Below are 21,142 nucleotides of genomic sequence, written 5' to 3' on the forward strand. Positions count from 1 at the left end.
AGCAGGATTTGTTATCAATTTGACATGAGCTCAAATTAATTTCAGCAAGTTTGTCTGACCCAGATGAAATAACAGGGGTGTAAACATGCTTATTCTGACAGCAAAGAAAACTGATTCCCTCTCCTCTCACATACCAAGAAAAAAAGAAATCCTAAAAGATGAGTCTTTTTTCAAGGTAAGCTCGTCTGCTCATGATGACAAGACAACAAGGACACAGACATCATGTATACTTGTGTGTCGACCTCACTTCACACACACACACACACACACACACACACACAGAGACAGTCCCCTATCCCCCTATGACAGGGTCCTCACCCAGCCCCTCAGGCATGATAATAGTTACCATGACGATGCGGCATACTGGGTGCTGCGAATAAACAGAGATCCTTTACGAAAACAAGAAGGTCATTACGGCCGCTTGTCAAATCAATGGTCAGAGTGTCCCGCCTGATTAAGCCATCTCCTCTCAGCACTGACACCATGTCAATAGTGCCAGGGCGGCTGCGGAGGCAGCGCTCCCATGATTGGAGTGAAATGCCCATCAGTCAGGGGAGCTGAGGGGGCCTAATGATTCTCTGTGCTGCCTATTAGAAGTACATGACAACTCAATCGCACTCTCACAGACAGACAGAGACAGGGACAGGGGGGGGGGGGAGAGAGAGAGAGAGACAGAGCGAGTGAGAAAGGTAGAAACTGTGACCTTGTAGCATCATCTGAGGCTGAATTGAATTGGAGTGAGCAGGTGATCTTCACATGAGGTGATTAACAGAATAGACATTGATCAGCAGAAGGGTTCTAGGTGCTTGCTATTGTTTCTCTTTGCCCCTGGCATCCTGTGCAATGTGTTGTCCTATATATATATATATATGGTTGTCTGTGTATACTCTTCAAATAATACAATGATATATTATAAAGTGTATCAGGGGTTCAGAGAATAGCTTCCATCCCAGACCCACCCATGCAAACGGTAGTGAGATAAACAATTAATCCCCTGTTGTAGCACAACACAATCGAGCGTTGCCTGGTGCCTGGTGGAGGAGCTCTGGGTAAGTGGCCTCCAGCTGACTGACTGATCCATTCTGTCAGAGGGAGCTCTTCCCTCCGTGCTCAGCTGCCAGCTGCAATGTTAAGCCAGAGCCCTGCTGGTGGTCCATGTAATGGAGACAAAATCTATGTTATCAAAGGGCTACAACAGCCCAGCGTCAGGCTCTTCCACTGGGAAGCCTCTTAATTGAGGAGCATTAACAGACCACTTATAAATTCGCCAGTGGAGATTCTGCTCTTCTAACGAGGGGAGAAAATAGAGGAAACTGATCATAGTGTTTGAGAACAAAGAATGCACAACACAGAAATGTCTTTCCTTTTGTGTGAAACAGGACTTTTTACTCTTGCATCTGCTTAAGTTTTGTTTAGTAAAAAACAATAACATACATTTTGCCTGTGTGGATAAATAGTAGGCCTGTTCTATGTAAAAATAGTTATATGTATTATAGCTATATATATATAGTCTTTCATAAGAATGTGCTCAGGGGAAGAAGAGAGAGAGGCATCTGTCTTTACTGAGCTGCAATCACCTCTCTCGCACTTTTAGCTGTAGGGATTTTCTATTCTCACTCCTCCAATCAATATGTTTTAAACATGGTTTTGTTAGGATTATCAGCCCACAGAACCAGTAATACCCAAATGTTACAGTTCATGGAGAAAGTTTATCCACTCCAAACTCCGAGACAACAGGAGATGGTGAGAAGAGATTCTGCTGCGAGCAGTATATCGACAGCTTCTGTCTGTGTCAAGCTTAACAGCAAACACCAGCTTCTGCTCAAGTTATCAAATTATAACGCAGCCATATAACAATCCAGTTAAAACTAGTCTGTTAAAATGAGAAAGAATACATGCATTTCATATATTTCCATTGTACTTTACATTTTATATACACAAACATTTATACTGTGAGCGACAATGAAAATGCCCTTGCTGTGTTTCCTCTAGCAAAATCATGACTAATTTAAAGGCACAGAAAATTGCCTGTCCTCAGAGAAAACCTTTTGTTGTCAGTGGTCAATCACCACACCACACACAGTAGCTTCGCTGTCCTCATTCAAGGCAAAAAACAGAAATTCTCCTGGGCATAATATAATTTTGTCTCAGAGCGTGCTTTATTGAAACAGAAAAGGCAATTTGTAGAGGAGCAGTGTGAGACGTGTGTGTTCTCTTGATGTGCTGTTCTTCCTCATTAATAATAACCATGCTGACAAAACACAATTTTCAGCACTAATGTGACATGGAGGGGATCCCTAATATCTCCCTCACACTACACCATCCCCTTGCATTTCACACACTTACAAACACCCAAATTGTCATTGCAGACATTACGGAAGGAGAGATGAAAAGTTAATACGGTATCAGACAGTGTTGTCAAGTAGAGACAGGAAGAAAGAAAATAACAGAGAGAGAGAGAGAGAGAGAGAGAGAGAGAGAGAGAGAGAGAGAGAGAGAGATTAAAAAGGTCTATCATGACCATCAGAATTATGGCTATGAATGCATGGGCAGAGAAAGCTGTAGAAAGCTATTCATCTTCACCGCGTTTGTGATTCAAGGACTTCATTTCTGGGGTAAAGCATCTTCTCTTGGGGATCATTCGGGACAGTCTCAACGATCTGTGCATTCTTAAAGGTGGCAGTGCGAAAGATCCCCCCCCCCCCCACACACACACACACACAGGCAGACTCGCACGCACGGACGCACACAGACACACACACTGACACACACATGCACACACACACACACACAGACAGACACAGACACACACACCTTTTCTACGCCATTAGCTGCTGCTGTGTGTCAGCTTGGAGATGCTTCGAGATATGTCAGTGTCATGAGGCAAGGCCAGGCCCTCCCCATTTGGAGCGCTGCCCTGAGCAAATCCGGCAGATCCGACCACACAGGGTCATGGTAAATACCACAGCCCCGAGATGAAGCCACATGACAACCCATCTCACCCTCCAATCAGGGTCACCGTTAGCAGACGCTCCCCACAACATGTGGAACATCTTAGTTAAAGACTACAGATATCTATGTGAGAAACTCTTAACCTCAATACAGCGACCGTATAGAAATAAAGGGATCTGGGAGCTTTATGGTAGAAAAACCGACCTGTTTCCAAGTTACATGCTGCAGATGCCAGAAAGGCCAGGCCATGTGTGATGGAGAGTGCAGCGTTTGGTAGATTACACCTCCATAGGGCACATTTGTGATGTTTAGTGGCTATGCCAAAGTCACTTCGCAAATGTGAGTAAATGCCAATCTTTCCACCATTGTCTTCTGGTCCAGTGTCTTCCTGTTGTGAAGTCAAGCATGGCAGATGAAGGCTTTAGGCCCAGCCCATGCAGCGCACAGATCTGTGGGAGGACATCGGGTGAGTGCACATGCACATTCAGCCACATGAGCATGAGCTGCAAGCACACCATGTCACAGAAAAGAAAAGACAAATACAAAAGATCACAATTATCCGTCACCTTCACGTCATCAGATGGATCAGACAAAGCATGTCTGTGTTTCTGGATCAGTCGCTTGACATACATTCACTACATTTCCATCCAATCTCCCAATCTGAATACTCAACTACTATTCAGGGCCAGATGCACATGCTTTACATCCCTGTAAACAGACATCAGATGCAGTGAGCTGATTTAGGGACCTGGTAAAGTCAAACATGTACCAAGCTAGTCCAGTGTACAGTAGATGCTCATTCCAAATAAAGCCCATGTAGAGGCCATAAGCAGCATCAGAATGACTTGAGCAGTGCTGTAGGAGCCCAATGGGAATAACATCCAATGCTTTATGGCCATAATAACACTTTCCAAATATTCTGTTTTATACAGTAAGGAGACAAATAAGCACTGACCGGCTGACTGCTAGGCCCAGATAAGTCGCTCCTCACCTCCAGTCGTAAACTCTGATTTACGGCCGCGTGCCATAATTTAGCATTATTCATTTGGTCTGTCAGTGGCACATTGGAGCTTAATAGAAATGCCAGCAAGCTCGCTGATTTACTTAGTAAAATGTTCATCCCAAGGTTGGCCGGCACATGATTGGAGCTGGGAAGAGCAAGAGGAATTCATGCATTATGTAGCAGAAACTGACATGACCTTGAGCCGTCAGGGCCTTCACCTCCACGCTATATTACAGCTGCCACGGAGGCCTCGGCCGCAGCAGATACATATGACGTGTTTAACAGTGTTTTACACAACATTACTGATGCTTTGCATTGGATGAGCTGCTTTTATCTGGTCGTCCATTTCCGAGACACTGTAATGACATTGGAAGTATAGGACCGTTTATGACACCTAGAGTCCCATCAAATTGCTCTGGCACACGCTATTAATAATCATAAACTAACAGCGGGAAAATAAGCTGCCGTTACTACCGGGGTGAGAGGTACCAGAGCATGGGCCGTAGAGGAGCTCTATTTCAGCCAGATCATCATTTAGCTGTTAGAGATACTATGATTACAACTACACAAGTATTTCAATTTAAGTGAAAAACTATGTGTTACAAATAAGTATTTTGAACTTAACACATACAGAGAGTATTGTTGAAGTAAATGCATTTCAATGCAGCAGGCATTAAAGCATGACCATAAATAGTTCAAATGGTGTAAGTATAAATGACTGATATTGTGAAAGTCTACGCACGCGCCCTGTGTGCAGGCCAAAGGCTTTGCTGCATTGTCTGCGTGACTGCGGTAATCATCGTGTTATATTTACAGCACGGGCTGCGTGCATGCTAAGCCTGGCTTGAGCCACAGGAATGCATGAGAAACACTATTTTCCCACACTGGAGAATGGGGATGGAGAAATCAATAGTTTCAGTGTTAGTGGAGCTTTGGCAACCTTTAAGATTCAACCCTAATTGATTAACCTAATCATGTCTATATTTCCAAATGACACAGTTTCATGGTCTTCGCTCTAAGTTGACCATGACATTTGAAGATACATTGAAACTAATCAGAAGTGCATAGGGTTGAGAGCTAAAGCTATCAGCATAAATTACCATAGATTTGTCTCTCCCCCTACCATGGCCTGAAAAATATATGTGGGCTGAAAAGGGCCCTTTTGTGTCACAATATAAAGAGGGACATAATTACAGGGAGAAATGATGGTTGTACCTGCTGTTCAAGGAAATGATCAGGGAGCACAATTCTTTTTTTAAGGCCCAGAGTCCATTCTGATATAATTGGTAGTGGAATTATTTATGACATTAATTGCCACATTATCGACTGCCTGTCAAGTGCGATGGCAGTCTGTCCATCTTTCTTAGGCGAGAAAGCTAGCTCAGCCTAAAGCAGACTGACAAGCTAATTACAACATCTTCCCCTTTGGTGACAAATGTTACTCATCTGAAACCGTGGCGGAAATAAGACCGCCACACTACACACACACATACACACACACTACCACATTCATATGCACACTGGACAGACTGAGGCAATGTCCTTAGTTGCTAACCTAGGGCAGCACTCAGCTTCGGACTCTGCCCTCCTCCTCCCCTGCCCAGGCCAATCAGCTTGCTGCTGTCAATCACTGATTCATGCTGACGGTTGTCACTCATCTTGTGGGTGAGGGCTGATGGGTGAGGACATGCGATGACTGAGAGCCAGATCCCCAGGGACACACACAACCACACGGCTGCCTCGCCTCCGCTTGGTGCAGTGCCCCTGTCCAGTGGGGGGGGGGAGGGGGGGTCGAGGGACTGACCACACACAGTCCACTCTCACTATAGAGCCACAAGAGCAAAGATCACACATGAGGTGCCCCTGTTCTTGCCCTTTGGATCCCAGTGGTCATTTCTCATTCTCTCAGTAGGGGGGATAGTAGGCTACCTGGACATCAATATGCACCTTTTACTGATGGAAGACAAAACTGTTTTTTACATCTGCAATGATTCTAAAACATACAAAAACGTTTCCAAGCATCGCCACAAGGATTATGCTTTTTCATTACACTTTTCATCATACATTTTGTCTGCATTTGATTATTTTTCTTTATATGCATTAATCTTCAGGAAAAATATAAGTGTTAATATAAGTGTAAATTCCTTTAACTCCAAAACTCTTCATTCCACTAAGACCAGTGTGGGCTTCTTAAAGCAAAAGCAAAAGCGGTACAGCACACATTTGCAGAGGCTGATCGTGATGCCATGTAAACGTACAGTACACTCATTTGAAGTACAGAAATGTCATCCATACCACAGGGTAATGGCCACAGTGGAAAACTCTAATAAAAATCTAATTGCTTTCTATTACGCTTGCCAAGGCTTCAGTGCCAGCCGCTGTAGCTCCTCTCCAGTCTGTGTGTGTGTGTGTGTGTGTGTGTGTGTGTGTGTGTGACCTGCGCAGCTGGCCTGGGGGCTGGCAGCATGCCACTGATCCATCCTGATGAGGTGCCGCGCCACGTCTGGCCAAACAGGAGCCGTCCCAGGCACCGCCGTGCCACACCAGTCACACAGGTCAGTGCCCACCGGTTGTTCAGTAGCTCATCCTTTAATTAGACTACATCCACAATCTCTCTCTCCTTCTCTTTCTCTCTCTCTCCATCCCTCCTCCTCCTCCTCCTCCGCCTCACGCGGGCGTATGTCAGCATATGTCTCCCCAGCTTGCACTTCCTCCTTCCCCTAATGCTGTTTATATTTGTGAAAAGCCCGCGCGAGAGCAGAGGAGAGGAGAGCAGAGGAGGCCGTGACGAGGATGGGAAGTGACACACACCAAACTCGGTATGTCCCCTAGCCAGCGACGCCAGCTCGGGTGCTGTCAATTCAGGCTACATCAGCAGCACTGGCTCAATGGCAGCGTCTGTGACACATGTCACAAAGTTTTAAATGTCTGTTCTTTTCATCAGAATGGCTGTGGCGAAGGCAGCCAGGGGAGAGATGACATTTTGTGTGTGTGTGTGTGTGTGTGTGTGTGTGCTAGGGAGGTGGGTTGAGGAGGGCTGCAGAGGGGAGACTTGTTGTGGCTTCCTCCTCCTGCCTCCTCCAGCTGTCAGTCTGCGTTTCCTCTGAGCATATCACAACACGCACAAACAAACCTTGTCATTTTGAAACGCTGGCACTAGTGACCACGCTAAGGAACAGTGTGCCAGTAGGAATTCTGGGCACATAGTCTCATAGGAGGAAAGGACAGACATCCCCATAATGGGAGGGACAGTTAGAAGGAGGAAACAGACATAGATGTATATGCATTCATGCACACCCACGCACACACAGACACACACATACAGAAAAACATGGGTCCCAACAGATAGACCCACACACAATGTCACCCACACTGGTGTACACACACATATACACACACACACACATCAGATAAATCCACAATGTAAAGCACCCACACACAGACACACACACACACACACACATACATATGCTCAAATATTTTGCCAGGCTATCCCTGACCGTTCTATCCTCCCAGCCCTGAAAGATTGATGAGTAAAGCTTCACACACACATGGTTTCCTTCAAGTCCAGTGGCATCTATAAAATGTGTTTGGGCTCTCTTGGCTGGCACACACACACACACACACACACACACACACACACACACACACACACACACAAACACACACATGCACACATGGGCAAGAGGAGAGGAGCGCACTTAATTACACCCAGTAATTAAGCAAGATGGGACGCAGCCGAGAAAGTGTCACTCTGACAGACCACATGCACAGAGAGCAGACGAGAGGAGAGGAGTGAGGAGGAGAAATGAGGAGAGGAGTGAGGAGGAGAAAAGAGGAGGAGTGAAGAGAAAAGAGGAGATGAGTGAGGAGGGGAGAAGTGAAGAGGAGAAAAGAGGAGTGAGGAGGAGTGAAGAGGAGAAAAGAAGAGTGAGGAGGAGAAAAGAGGAAAGAAGTGAGGAGGCGAAAAGAGGAGAAAAGAGAAGAGGAGAGAAGTGGAGTGAAGAGGAGAAAAGAGGAGAGGAGAAAAGAGCGCCTCTACAACTCACTGATGGGGGCTCTGAGAGCATCCTGCTGGCTTCTGAGCAGCACATGAAGAAACACACTGTTGCTCTGCCACAACCCCCCTCCTGTCCTGACACCTAATGGGTTGGTCAGGTGTGCTGTGTCCAACTAGACACGGAGTCAGCGCAAACCTGATTCATTGAAAAAAACCCTCTAGTTTCCAAAGGAGTTTAGTTAACAGACCAGAGATGTTCTTGCTCTAGTTTCCAAAGGAGTTTAGTTAACAGACCAGAGATGTTCTCGCTTCTTTTTATTGATTTGTTTTATTTTATTATTTGTTTGGTTTATGAAGGTAGATGTGCACCATATAAACAACTGAATGTTTATGAAGGTAGATGTGCACCATATAAACAACTGAATGTTGCAATAACTGAGAAAAGACACCATAAATTGACCATAACTGAATAAATTGACATCAAATTTATTTTTGTCACTTCACAGCACAGATACAAAAAAAATCCACATAATTTCGACAATGACACAAACATGTATGACACCAGGAATGGGAGTGAGTGCATACAATGACAAACTAAATGTTCAAATGTGTCATAGTTAATGCATAAGAAAAGTCAACAGTGGCTTGCCCCATTACTGGACTGAATGTGTAAAATGTGCATATTAAAATGTTACTCTATTTACATTGTAAGCACAGAGGTAGACAGATATGATGATAAATTATTAAACGGAGCAATTTATAGGTTATTGTTCTTTGGTTTATAATCCAGGCTTATTTCAGCAATCAACAGCACAGAAGATTCTTCTAACTGGTATGTAAAGAAACATATATCTTTTATTAGCCAAAAGCCAAGGAACACATTTCGATGGGAAGTTTATGGAAAAGTAAATCGGCTGAAGTTATGGAATGATGCATTAAAAAAAAACAGAAAAGAAGAGAAATGTTAAAAGTCATCCACATCCCTGGTCCTCTCAGTCCTCCCCCATGCTACTCTTCCTCCTCCTCCTCTTCCTCCACCTCCATTGAAAGCGGCTGATGCGGATGCTCTGCCTCACCTTCCTGCTCCGTGCTGTGGAAGTCCTCCTCATTAAGTCTTTCCTCCAGGCTCTGTGGAGGACGGCTCTTCCCCCGCATCAGCTCTGCGGATCGGGCCGCCCTGCCAGGCTGCGGCCTCTCACCTCCACAACCACTTTCCAGCAGCCTCTCACCTCCACAACCACTTCCAGCAGCCTCTCACCTCCACAACCACTTCCCAGCAGCCTGGCCACCAGCACCCAGCCACACAGGCCAGATCCTCCACAAGCTGCCTCTCGTGTCGAGCAGTGTTTACCCTCACACACACACACACACACACACACACACACTCACACTCACACACACACACACACACATCAATGCTGCTGGCAGAGGTCTGCATGTTTACAAAAGAGCCAGAATGGTTACTACAATTATGAAAAAGAAAGATAAGATTTTTTTTACATATTTCCTAAAAATAATCATTATCAGTAACATCTTGGTTTGCTCATGGTTTCAATTCATTATAGATATTCAATAGCAATGTAGAAATCATATATCCCCATCTCACAATAGTAACAATTAGAGCTCAATCAAAAGTTGAAACCTGATTCATATATTTACAAATGTCTTTTCAAAACATATGCCACACAATCCATCAAAAGCCTAGAACTAGTGCCTGCATGACCTGCTTCAATATCTTTCATTGTGAAAGTGCATAGATTGCATTCAGCAGTTACAGATGTAAGCAAACAGTAAGGAAACCATAAACATTTTACAAAAACAGAAAACAGAAACTTGGCAAAATCCAGCACACTGGCATCAGAAGCCCAGATTGATTATGCATACAGGAACTGGAATGTGTGAAGCAGAGGCACTCCCCACCACCACTGCTGCCTGTGTGTGTGTGTGTGTGTGTACGGTGTGGAGTGGTTTAACTTTAGCTTTGACTTTGAGAGTGGCCTCTCTCTGTGGCCCTGCCCGTCTGGCGCATGCCCAATGAAGCCTCAGGTGTGACCCCTGACCCACGGCGAGCAGCGGTTGGGCCAGGCAATCCATCATGGCGCTCATCCTGTCAGCGCAGGCACTTGGCCGGAGCTGTCTGTCAGTCTGGCCAGTGGAGGGATGGGGGGGGGGGGGGGGCGGGGTAGGGGGGCAGTAGTGGTGCTGGGGACTCTGCTTAAAGGCAATCATGTCAATCTGGCGGGGACTGCTCAGATGAAGACGTGGCAGCGGAGCTGACAGGGCCGGTGCGGTCAGCAGAAAGCACTGGAGGACTGCGTGGTGTGGGGCAGCTGGCGTGCTCCACTGCGACTGGCAATCTGGGTATTTAGAAGGAGAGTTGTGGGAATGTATGTATGGCTATTTAAAACAAGGTGTCAGAGCTGGCCTCGCCGTCAAAGCTGGTCATTGCGGATGAAGCGATTGCCTTCTGAGTGCTTCCCGTAGTAGACATAACGGCACTTGGCAAACACTCCTGCAAACAAACAAAGAAGAATGATATGAATGCTAAAACCCAGAACAAAAAAGATGCCTGATTCTGAACTTCATTTATGACAACAAACCTGTAAAATACATGCATTTTTTAGGCATTTAAATAAAGCAGATATTTATTACTATCTGCTTTTATTAATTAATTATTATACCACTATGTTGACATTAGGTTGTTTGCCACACAACATATGGGGTTCAATATTTCCCCATAAACCAATATCAAGATAATGTTTGTATAAAATACAACAAATAAGACACACGGTGTTGCTACTAATGTGCATTATGCAGACAATAATGTGCACATTATTTGTACTTAAACTTAGCATGGAGACACAGCGCAGGAGATGGCAGTACTCAAAATAGAGATGGGCACAATCTTTCAGTTTGCCTTGTTTAACACAGATGCAGCTCCCCATTGTGAATATTTATATAAATATTTTTCCAAGAAACAAAACGCAGACTCCCAAATGTCAGCCCATCATTCAAATGTGGCATAAAAGGTACGTCAGAGGAGACAGAGCATCCTTCTCAAGTTGAAGAACACCACAGAGACAACATTTGGCCTGAGGGCAATGTCTAGACAGTAACAAGCAGAGAGCCTGCCTTCCACAGAGACAAAAAAAGAGTGAGAGAGAGAGAGAAAGAGAGAAACAAAAAAAAAACCACACCAGCCTGATCCACGAGGAGGCAATTATTACAGCGATCAATGGTCAGAGGGACAGAGGGGATCACTGTGGTCAGTACACATACACACACACACACACACACACACACACACACACAAACACTCACACACACACACACACAAACATACATACATATAAGGAGAAAGAGAGAGTTGTGTGGTTTGGTGTAGTGTGGTTGACAGGAGCTGTCGAGTGGCCTGCTGCATTTGATGAGATAACCATCAGCACCATCCTGTGTCACCCATCCTACTCCATCAGCACCATCCTGTGTCACCCATCCTACAAGGGAAGGGGCTGGCCAGGATGCGGTGTGGTGGGGTGGGCTAGCTTGGGTGGGGTGGGGTGTGCTGGGTTGCGGGGGGCTGGGTTGGGTGGGGTGGGGTGTGCTGGGTTGCGGGGGGCTGGGTTGGGTTGGCTGGGTTGGGTGGGGTGTGCTGGGTTGCGGGGGGTTGCGGGGGGCTGGGTGGGGTGGGGTGTGCTGGGTTGGGTGGGCTGGGTTGGGTGGGGTGTGCTGGGTTGCGGGGGGCTGGGCTGGGTGGGGTGGGGTGTGCTGGGTTGGGTGGGGTGTGCTGGGTTGCGGGGGGCTGGGTGTGCTGGGTTGGGTGGGGTGGGTTGGACTGGGGTGTGCTGGGTTGCGGTGGGCTGGGGTTGATGGGGGCTGGACGGATTTGTGGTTGTTGATGTTGTGACAGGCTCTGGAAGGGCAGAGAGGAGGACTGTTCACAGTGCAGCGCCCTCCCACAGGGCAGAGACTGACGAGCTCACGACACACCGCTCACAGCCTGCTATTTATAATGGGAGGAATGTCTGAGGTGGGTGTGTGCGCTTGCGCCTGTGTGTGTGTGTGTGTGTGTGTGTGTGTGTGTCAGGGAGACACGGGGGCCAATTATACTTGTTGGGTTTAATTATGTTTTTTCCTCCCTAATGACTCAGATCCCATTATCATTAAAGGGGCATTCCACTGTGTTAACTTGTGTCTGATAACAGACACACACACAGACAATCAGAGGTAGGTAATGTGTGGATATCGTCTGGGAAGATATGCAGATGTTGTATGAGCAGTTACTGGAACAGTAGACAACAAATAATCACACAAAGAGTAGACAGCATAAAAATGGACAGCGTTATTAAATTCAAACAAATCCCTTCAGCTGTTTGAATCTGGATTATAGCATATGGAGGAGGATCAATAACCCTCAACATGGCATCAATTCATCCCTTCCATCTCCTGAAAAGCATACATACTGTATCTCCCATCACCTGACGCAGGTCTTCTGAACACGCAGACCCCCTCGACCTCCACAACCCATCGCAGAGCCCTGACCCGCCCCCCCACCTCCCTGCAGCCTGCTGAAGGGAAATCTATTCAGCTGTGGAGGAGGCGCCTGCCTGGCCTGGAGCGACTTATAGACGACGTGACCTCTGAGATTCATTAAGACGCAATCAATTTCTCCGTCTTAAATGACTCTAATCCATTCCAAAGCAGCCTCTCGTCTGTGGGGTCGCCTCAAGCCTTCTAATCATACGGGCGCTTGATGAAATGGAGCGGAAGGGGCGATGCAGAGAAAATATGGCCGAGCGAAAAAGCAAACACGCCCGGACCACCTGAGTGCCTGGGAAGAATGAGAGTTCTGTGTGGAGACATTTCAACTCTCAGAGAGTCAAGACTCCAACTGAGGCGGCAAGATCCTTTGACTGATATGTGCATCAGAGAGAGAGAGAGAAAGAAAGAGAGAGAGAGAGAGAGACAGAGAAAGCCAGTGATGGAGGGAGAGAAGAGTCTCTGTGCCTCTGTGTCGGGGAGAGGAAAAGAAAGAGATAGAATGCGTGAAAGGCAGACAGACAGAGTGCGCCGCTTGATGGATGCCAGCGCGCTCGCTCGCGCGGCGTGGTGCGGCTAGGTGTCAGCGCTTAGTCAATGAGGCAAGGACAAGTGGCATTAATGCCGTCAATGATCCCCCCTGACAGCACAACAGATCCGCCTCCCCTCGCCTTCCTTTACACAGACATCAAGTGCATTAATGACAAAAAAGGGCAGGCATCAGGAAACAAAGCGCCCGCGCTGCTGAGTGATGCGGCGGGCGGGCGGGCAGAGTGGCGCGGTGTGGTGTGGTGCGGCGCTGCGAGCAAGCGAGCGAGCAGGCAGAGTGAGTGAGGGAGCGGGCGCTCAGCTCAGCCTAATCTGAGGTGACACCGTCAGGGCCGCAGAGAAGGGCCCGGCCGTCGCACGCGCTGACAGCAAGCAGAGATGAGGACACAGATACTGGTGCCATATTAGTGCCACGCATATTCCAACACCAGCCCGCCTCTTCTAACCAAACCTGACACTCTCTCTCTGTGTCTCTCTCCATCTCTCTCCATCTCCCTCTCTCTCTCTCTCTCTCCTATCAGTTCAAAGTTAGCCTACCCTTGCTGTAATCCAGTCAGGCAAATCTCTAGCTCTCTCTCTCCCCCCCCCCCCCGCCCCATCTCTCTCTCTCTCTCTCTCTCTCTCTCTCTCTCCCCCCGCCCCATCACTCTCTCTCTCTCTCTCTCTCTCTCTCTCTCTCTCCCTCCCTCTCTCTCTCCCCCCCCCGCCCCATCCCCCCCCCCCCCCCTCTCTCTCTCTCTCTCTCTCTCTCTCTCTCTCTCTCTCTCTCTTCCCCCCCCCCGCCCCATCCCTCTCTCTTTCTGTCCCCCAAACGCCATGTCATTCCCCGCTGCACTCCTCCCCTGCGCGGCGTCCTCCTGGTGGGCCTGTTCTGTCAGCGCGGCCGGCGAGCCCCGGGACGGCCCCAGTCAATCTAAATTTGGACTTCAGTGGCAGAGCGACGCTCATGCTCCCTGATCTCCCCGATACTTGAGGTGATCCAAACACTGAAGTGTGAGGAGCTGTCACCTTGCATCACATCTGCTCCCAGCCGTGGGTGGGCACGCGCACGAGCACCACTGTCGCCCGCCCCCCCCCCCACACCCCCACACACCCCACCACCAGGCTGTGCCAAGCAGGCATAGACTCTGGAATGCCCTGGCAAAGCTGGGGAAGTCAGGAGGATGGGGGGTGGGGGGGGGGGGGGGGGGGGTGGAGGCAGGAGAGAAGGACAGAGAGAAAAAGAGAGAGAGAGAGAGAAAGGAGCGATGAATGAAATCCAGCTGCTGCCTTTCGCCAAAAGGGCTTTGCGGGAGCCTGAAGCTTGAGACGGCTCGTCTTGAGATCTCCTGACACCCACCGCTGTAGCCGAGTGTGAGTGCTCAGTCACAGCAGCTACACCGGGTCACAAAATCCCACACCCTTACCGAAAACATCTCCATCCCACTCACCACGTCTGAATCCCATCACCGCCACCACCGGCACCACCAAACAAGCAACCAGCCGCCACGGACAGATCCACCTCTCCCCACGCACGCCTGTCCAAGGCAGCCAAATCCAGCCATCTGCCTGCTGCTTGCTGGAGGACACATTACCACATCCAGGACGCATGGCGCCAAGCGGAGAGGCTTTTTTTTGCGGCTTAAACACAGTAATAAGTAAAAGCTGCTAGTGTGTGTGATGAATAAGGTGCTGGGTGATGATTATATTGTGTGGAGCTGTGGCCTGGAGCCTGAGGCTGAGCAGACAGACAGATCCAGGCTGGCTGGAGGCTCGCATGCTCAGGCTTTTCTTAGCCGCCACGGGGGTAAGGCGGCCCAGCTCACTCACTCACTGAGTTGTCTGCTCTCTCTCACACACACACTCACTCACTCACTCACTCACTTACTCTCTCTCTCTCTCTCTCTCTCTCTCTTTTTGCTCTGCCTGCACTTTCAGCGCGGCCATCTGGGACGGCGCCCCGGACTAACTGCGGGCCGAGTGATGGGGAAACGGCGACGGAGGTGCGGGCCAGAGGCGGGCGGGGGGCGGGGGGGGGGGCAGGGGGGGCATGCTCAGTGTAAACTGGCAGCCGGAGTGAAGTGTGATCCAGCGCAGCTCCCGCCCCTAACTGCTCTCCTGCGGCCTCCCGCCACAGCTGGACACCACAGTTATTACGCGCAACAAAGAAAACGAGCCCAAAGAAAAGGAGAGTGAGAGAAAAGGTGCTGCTGCTGTGTGTGTGCGTGTGTGTGCGTGCGTGCGTGCGTGCGTGCGTGCGTGCGTGCGTGCGTGAGGGAGGTGGGAGGAAAGTGAGCTAAGGTAGAGGAGCTGCATGGGCAGCATCTGATTTTCTTACATAATCCGTTGCAGGAGGAGAGTGCAGGCAGGCGAGGCCCGTGGGAGAGCAGCGGGGCCTGATGAGCTGATAGTGTGTGTGTGTGTCTGTGTGTGTGTGTGTGTGTGTGTGTGTGTGTGTGTCTGATGAGCTGATAGCTCCAAACAGACCTCGCTGTGTCAGGGAGCTGGCGCCACCTCCGGCCCCTCTCCTCTCCTCTCCTCCCCACCAGAGAGCAGTCAGAGCCGCACCACACCACACCGCGCCGCTCCCAGGCCCTCCGCCATCCAGCAGCCATTACGGTGACAGGCTCGCAGCTATCTGGCAGCTAATGTTTCCATCATGCGCACTTTGGCAAGGGAACAGTTTGTGCTTTTGTTCCTCGCATGTCATAGCTTGTTGTTTTAAAAGGCAGGGAGTGGAAGCGCTCTCTTTAGTGGCAGCGGACCTGCACGTCCTCCCCAGCCAGAGCAGGCTTTTCACAGAGCCATCTGCACAAGTACAAGTGTCCTCCGCAGGCTTCCCGTGGTCAGCTTACAAGAGATGAGATGAGCCATCAGTCACCTTTATTTCTGTGGATTAGGCACAATAGCTGCACCAGATGGAATAATTGAATTATTTCTCCTCTGGTCCAATGCTTTAAAAGCCAGTGATGATCGCATTCCTAAACGTTTAAAATATATACTCCACATTAAACTCAGCATTCCAGACTCTGAGGGCCCTTAAATCTCTGGATCGTTGTTTGACTTGCCTGGAATCTTGTTATCAAAAACATGTACCATATTTTATTAAGAGCTGAGAAGGACAAGCAGAAGACTCAGTTAAGGGATTGAAAAATGGCCTCTGCCATGGCTAGTGAGGCCTTCTGTTTAACGAGGGGCTGAGGGAGAAAACAAATTCATCAACAGGCGCCTGAAGTGGGTTTAATGATTGCTTTCTGCATACAATCAGCTCCCCTCTTTTCAAGGGCCATCAATATGTCAAGGAAAGACATATCCAAAGGATGTAGCTCTTAACACCAAGGTTATCTATTCTCTGCAAGGCTCGGCTTCTCAGCGCCGCCCGCTATTCTGCTCCGCCCGCACCCCCGCGTCTCCGTCAGCCGCCGCAATCAATCAAGGTAATAATGTGGGGGAAAAAAAAAATCAATTAACAACGCAATTAAACTTTCCTTATTATCTCAAAGGGCCGGGATAATACCTAACGGGCGAAGCTAGCGCCAGGTTTGTGTGTGCAGGCATCCAGCGTCCGGCGTGAGAGTGAGTTATGAGCGTGGACAGAGGCAGCCAGGAGCCCATGCTATTATTCCCAGACATCGTAGATCTCCTCCGCGCCCCTTTTATCAGACCACCGCAACATCATGGCCATGGCGGCGATGGCGGCAACCTCCCTCACTATGCAGATTTAGGATAGCCCTGTGTGTCTCATCTCCACACAATGGCCTGGCCAGACAGCTGCCCCATCCATCCAGCATGCGAGGGGGTGGAGGTGGGGGGGGGGTGGTATGATGGCCCTGGGGCCCCCTCCGTATACAAGGAGAAGAGCCCTCTGAATGCAAAGCAGATATGTGGATAGAGGAAGCACACTACACCTATTTAGAAATCATATTCCTTACAGAACACACACACACACAAAATAAATGCATTTTACATCTGAAATTGCTCAGTATGGTGTTATACAGTATGTAGTTCTAACAAAGTGTAGTATAACAACATGAATTCTAAGTGAATGAATGTGTAAACTAAGGGGCGGCTCTCTCCTGTAAAAGCCCTTATAGAGGCACATGGAGGTTCTATTACTCATCTATGCACTGGGGCATGTTTTATCCTGAAGATGACCCTCTACATAACACAACAAACATCAGAGTAAGGAACAGCAGTCAAACACAAAGCCAATGGATATCACCCACCAGGGGGAATTCATATTCACCTCAATGACCAGATCTGCTTTCATTCTCCTCCTTATTTCCTCTGAGAACACGGGGAGCATTTGAGATCAGGAGCCTGGCTAGTGTCACCCAGTAAATCACCAGAGGGAAGTGCCTGAGACTGATGCTTGGGCTGGGGCTAAAAAGGAACCCATGTGTTCTTGAATGAAGCAGGTTCTTGGCCAAGAGCAAGGGCTGCCAGTGCTGAGAAACCCTGACACACACACACACACACACACACACACACACAGAATCTCAGGCATGAGAAGCCCTGACACACACACACACACACACACACACACATGTGCTGGAGAAGATAACACTATTCCTTCCCATCCTTTTTACATACTTCTTGTTTTCCTTTCCCAGGCTTTGTGGGTGTTGATGGGGAAGGGGGGATTTTGTACAGAGATGCCATGGGAATCCTGTTTAGGGATTTGGCTTTGAGTGGGTCAGTAGGTGTTGTGATCGAAAACCTGAAAAATTATACACAAAAAGATTTTTGTCTGCAGCCCAAACGGCATCTCACAGGGTGTGTAAGAATGTGTGTGTGTGTGTGTGTGTGTGTGTAAAAGCGAGGAAATCAAGTACAGAGAGGGTGAAAAAAGGAATAGAGCTGTCTAGTCTCATTCTTTTTATGTATGAAAGCTGGGAGAAGATGTCAGCCATCCCTCAGAGGGCCTCAGATGGGAAGACCAATGCATAACTTATGGAGTTAAGCTGACATTTGTTCTCCTCCAATAAAAAATATTTAGTCCATTAAACATAAATTCCTGTCATTATGATGCATGCACTGGGTGTGCGCCTTCCCATTCCCCACTGATGTTTATTGCGGGCAAACAACTGCAGCGCCTGCATGTTTTCAACTTTAGTGTATTGATTAAACTTTTAAATGGTTGCCATATAACCTAGGGACATCAGGAAGATTAATTTGCGTCAATGTTCATCTGTAATTCATTAGCCATTTATACTCCACATCCACACGGACTATCAGGAAAATGTGGCCCATTTTTCACTCAGGCACAGGCTGGGGAGTCGGCACTGAACATTGCACCGCATACAAATAAGTGGGGAACATTCGACAGCAAGGAGAGAGGCCTGAGCACAGCAGGGCCAATAAGCAGCGGCAGAGTTAACGCCGACAACAAAATGAATGCCTCCTCCTCTCCAGCAGACCCAGTCCCACTGCTGGAAGCACTGCTGTGCTATTGCTATTATCATTATGAGTGTCGGGGCAAATTAATTCAACCTGCAAATGACGATTACACAAGTGAAGTGACCAAAGGCTTCAATAGTTATTTTATCGTGTTTTTTTTCAATGGTAGTCAGTGAATAAGTATGAAAGATTTTAAGAAATATAAAAAAATGAAAAAGAAAAAACACAAAATGTACAAAGATAAGATAAACAAGAAACCTACATATACTGTGGGTTATATGTGGTGCAATTGTGTTGTCTGTTAAATTTGTACATACAAAATACTGTTATGGAAAATTACACAATATCCAGGTAAAAATACTGTGAAGTGTCAAAGATGTTGAACAATAAATAAAAACTGAAACAGGGAAAAATGTTTTGGGCTATTACTATGTGCTGAATATACAGTTGAGTAGACCATTATTAATGAATCATGAGTAGCCTTAAAAGAAAGCTCTTAGGTCTAATAGCATGTACCTGAAGAGCACGCTGATTATCTTTTAATAATGTAATTGATTTAAATTGCATATTTATTTTAATCTGCTACGATTTTACAAGGCTAAAATCATTTATCAAACCAAGATCCTGTTCGAGTCATTTAACCATTGAGGAACTCAGCGGTGCTGATATGTTTGTCCAAACACACGAGCCCTCTTTTCTGGGGTGACATCGCATTTGTATTTTGTGGACGTAATAAAGATGTCAGGTCAGATCAGCGTTAGCTCTGTTGTGTTAGATTTTTAACATCTCCCTTCAAGCCCAGTTAACATACTTCATTGTTTTATTTGCTCGGCTGGAGATTTGGAAGCGTCATGACACCAGGGATTTTTATTGGCAGGATGTTTTGACTTTATTGTCAGACTCTGACTTTTATTCAAAAGGCAAATTGCATTTATTGAAGAAGAAGCGTCCAACCCCCAGACATTTACACAATGCGGAGGAATGTGCGAGCCATGGGGCCGCTGTGATGAAGGGGAGAGCAGGGGAACCAACAGGAGAGGGGGAGCTGAGAGATGTGCCTCTGCCGGAGCTGGAGAGCTTGTCAGGGGAAGGTTGCCAGGTTGTGCCTCAAAAGCCCTGATCAATACCAGGTTGATTTGCCACATGATTTTCCCAACCAAGCAAAAACAACCCATCTATATATTCTGGAGCCTTTTCAAACTGGGCTCAAGTGTGCTTTCCCCACCCTCTGTTGTGACCTCAAATGAGCACTTTCTCTGACGGATGATAGCAGGGCTGGGATGGTGAAGCTGTTCTACCGTTCTTATTGAGCTCAAAGATACGAATGCGATACTCCTTCTTGTGACCCCATCACATTAACATTTCTCTCTTTCGCCTCACCCTTGAGAGGTAGCATTACTGCAAAGGCAACTCCGTCGCGCCAGATTAGCACAGTCAAATATTGTGAATTGAAAGTGACAGGACTCATTAATGAAGTCCTCAAACAGCTGCACTGATAAAAGTCTATCGCTCTCTGTACTCCAACTTATGAGCACGGGGAGGAAATTGAATCCTGGAGGACATAAATTTTGACTGAAGAAGGAGATTATGGTGGAGGCCTAATTCAAGGCTGCTTAAATTAATTTCAATGACATTTATTCTATGTATAGTTAGTCTATGTGCGCCACACAGACACTCTGTGGCCAGGAGATAAGAGGATGGTAATTTGAGGCTGCATTCAAGCAGTTTACAAAGCGCTAATCTCACTGGAACAATATATGAGCAAATCATAAACAGACTTACAATGCAGCTAACAGCTAGTCTGAACATGGAATTGGCAAAATACTAGTGCATCATCATTTTAGACTGCTGAAGAACATCTCACACAGTCGTATGTTCAGTTCTTAGTTTAAAGTAATTCAATTATTTTATGCTGTTATACAAACAACAATTAGTGGACCACACTGCTAATATAGCTCTAATTAAAGTAAAGGGAGACTATACTTATTAATACATTCTAGCCATTAATAGTCAATTTAATACCCATCTAGGTATTAATTAGTGAACTCTACCCATAAAAAGGCAGTTTGATTTGGGATCTATGAGGCTGGCTAGTTATATCATTACAGCCCCCTTTCTAATTAAAAGCAGAGGGCAGATAAGTGGTCCTGCAATGCACAGTGCAATTTATAATTTGGCTGATTCCAGTAATGCCTCTCCATTAATGGGAGCGTTTGAGAAAGTTGCTCATTTAAAGTTGAATCGCTTCGACAGGATTCAATAACAAAGCGGCATTGTATTAATCATCTTTCAATGATGACTTCACTCTTAATCTCTTTGACATTGGAGGCAGGTCGTGCATTAATGACAGTCTAAATAAGTGTGCATTAAATAATAATTATCCTCCAATACAGCATGAGAAAGAATGTGTAATGAAGTCTATTGTCAGGTCAATTAGAGTGATTCAAACCGCTGTGCGAGCCAAGGATAGCCCCCGTGCTCAGTCATCTGTACGGAAGACTGCAGTCGGGCAGGTCATGGGCACCATGTCAGAGACTGCATTAAGGGGAAAGGGCATGTTCAGTTCAATATCCTGCAGTGTCACTCAAGCTTGACGTTTGCGTTGGGCTCTGCCTGGTCGAGTGCATTTGGGTGATTGATAAGGTGACTTCATATCACACACACTCATCATATCACACGTCAGGGAATACTTCTAACACCTGCACTCGTGAGAGGGACAGGAC

At 47.3% G+C, this 21,142-nt stretch overlaps 1 protein-coding gene across 1 annotated transcript in view; it reads right to left on the reverse strand.

Moving 5' to 3' along the window:
- Positions 1 to 8,395: 8,395 nt before the first annotated feature.
- lrmda (leucine rich melanocyte differentiation associated) overlaps positions 8,396 to 21,142 on the reverse strand; it is a 195,120-nt gene continuing 182,373 nt past the window's right edge. Inside the window, exon 7 of the mRNA XM_042066373.1 lies at positions 8,396 to 10,467. Coding sequence (XP_041922307.1) covers positions 10,388 to 10,467 — 80 coding nt within the window. The 3' untranslated portion in view covers positions 8,396 to 10,387. The remainder of the gene's footprint in view (positions 10,468 to 21,142) is intronic.

Source organism: Alosa sapidissima, chromosome 16 (assembly GCF_018492685.1).
Source record: "Alosa sapidissima isolate fAloSap1 chromosome 16, fAloSap1.pri, whole genome shotgun sequence".
Classification (NCBI taxonomy): Eukaryota; Metazoa; Chordata; class Actinopteri; order Clupeiformes; family Clupeidae; genus Alosa; species Alosa sapidissima.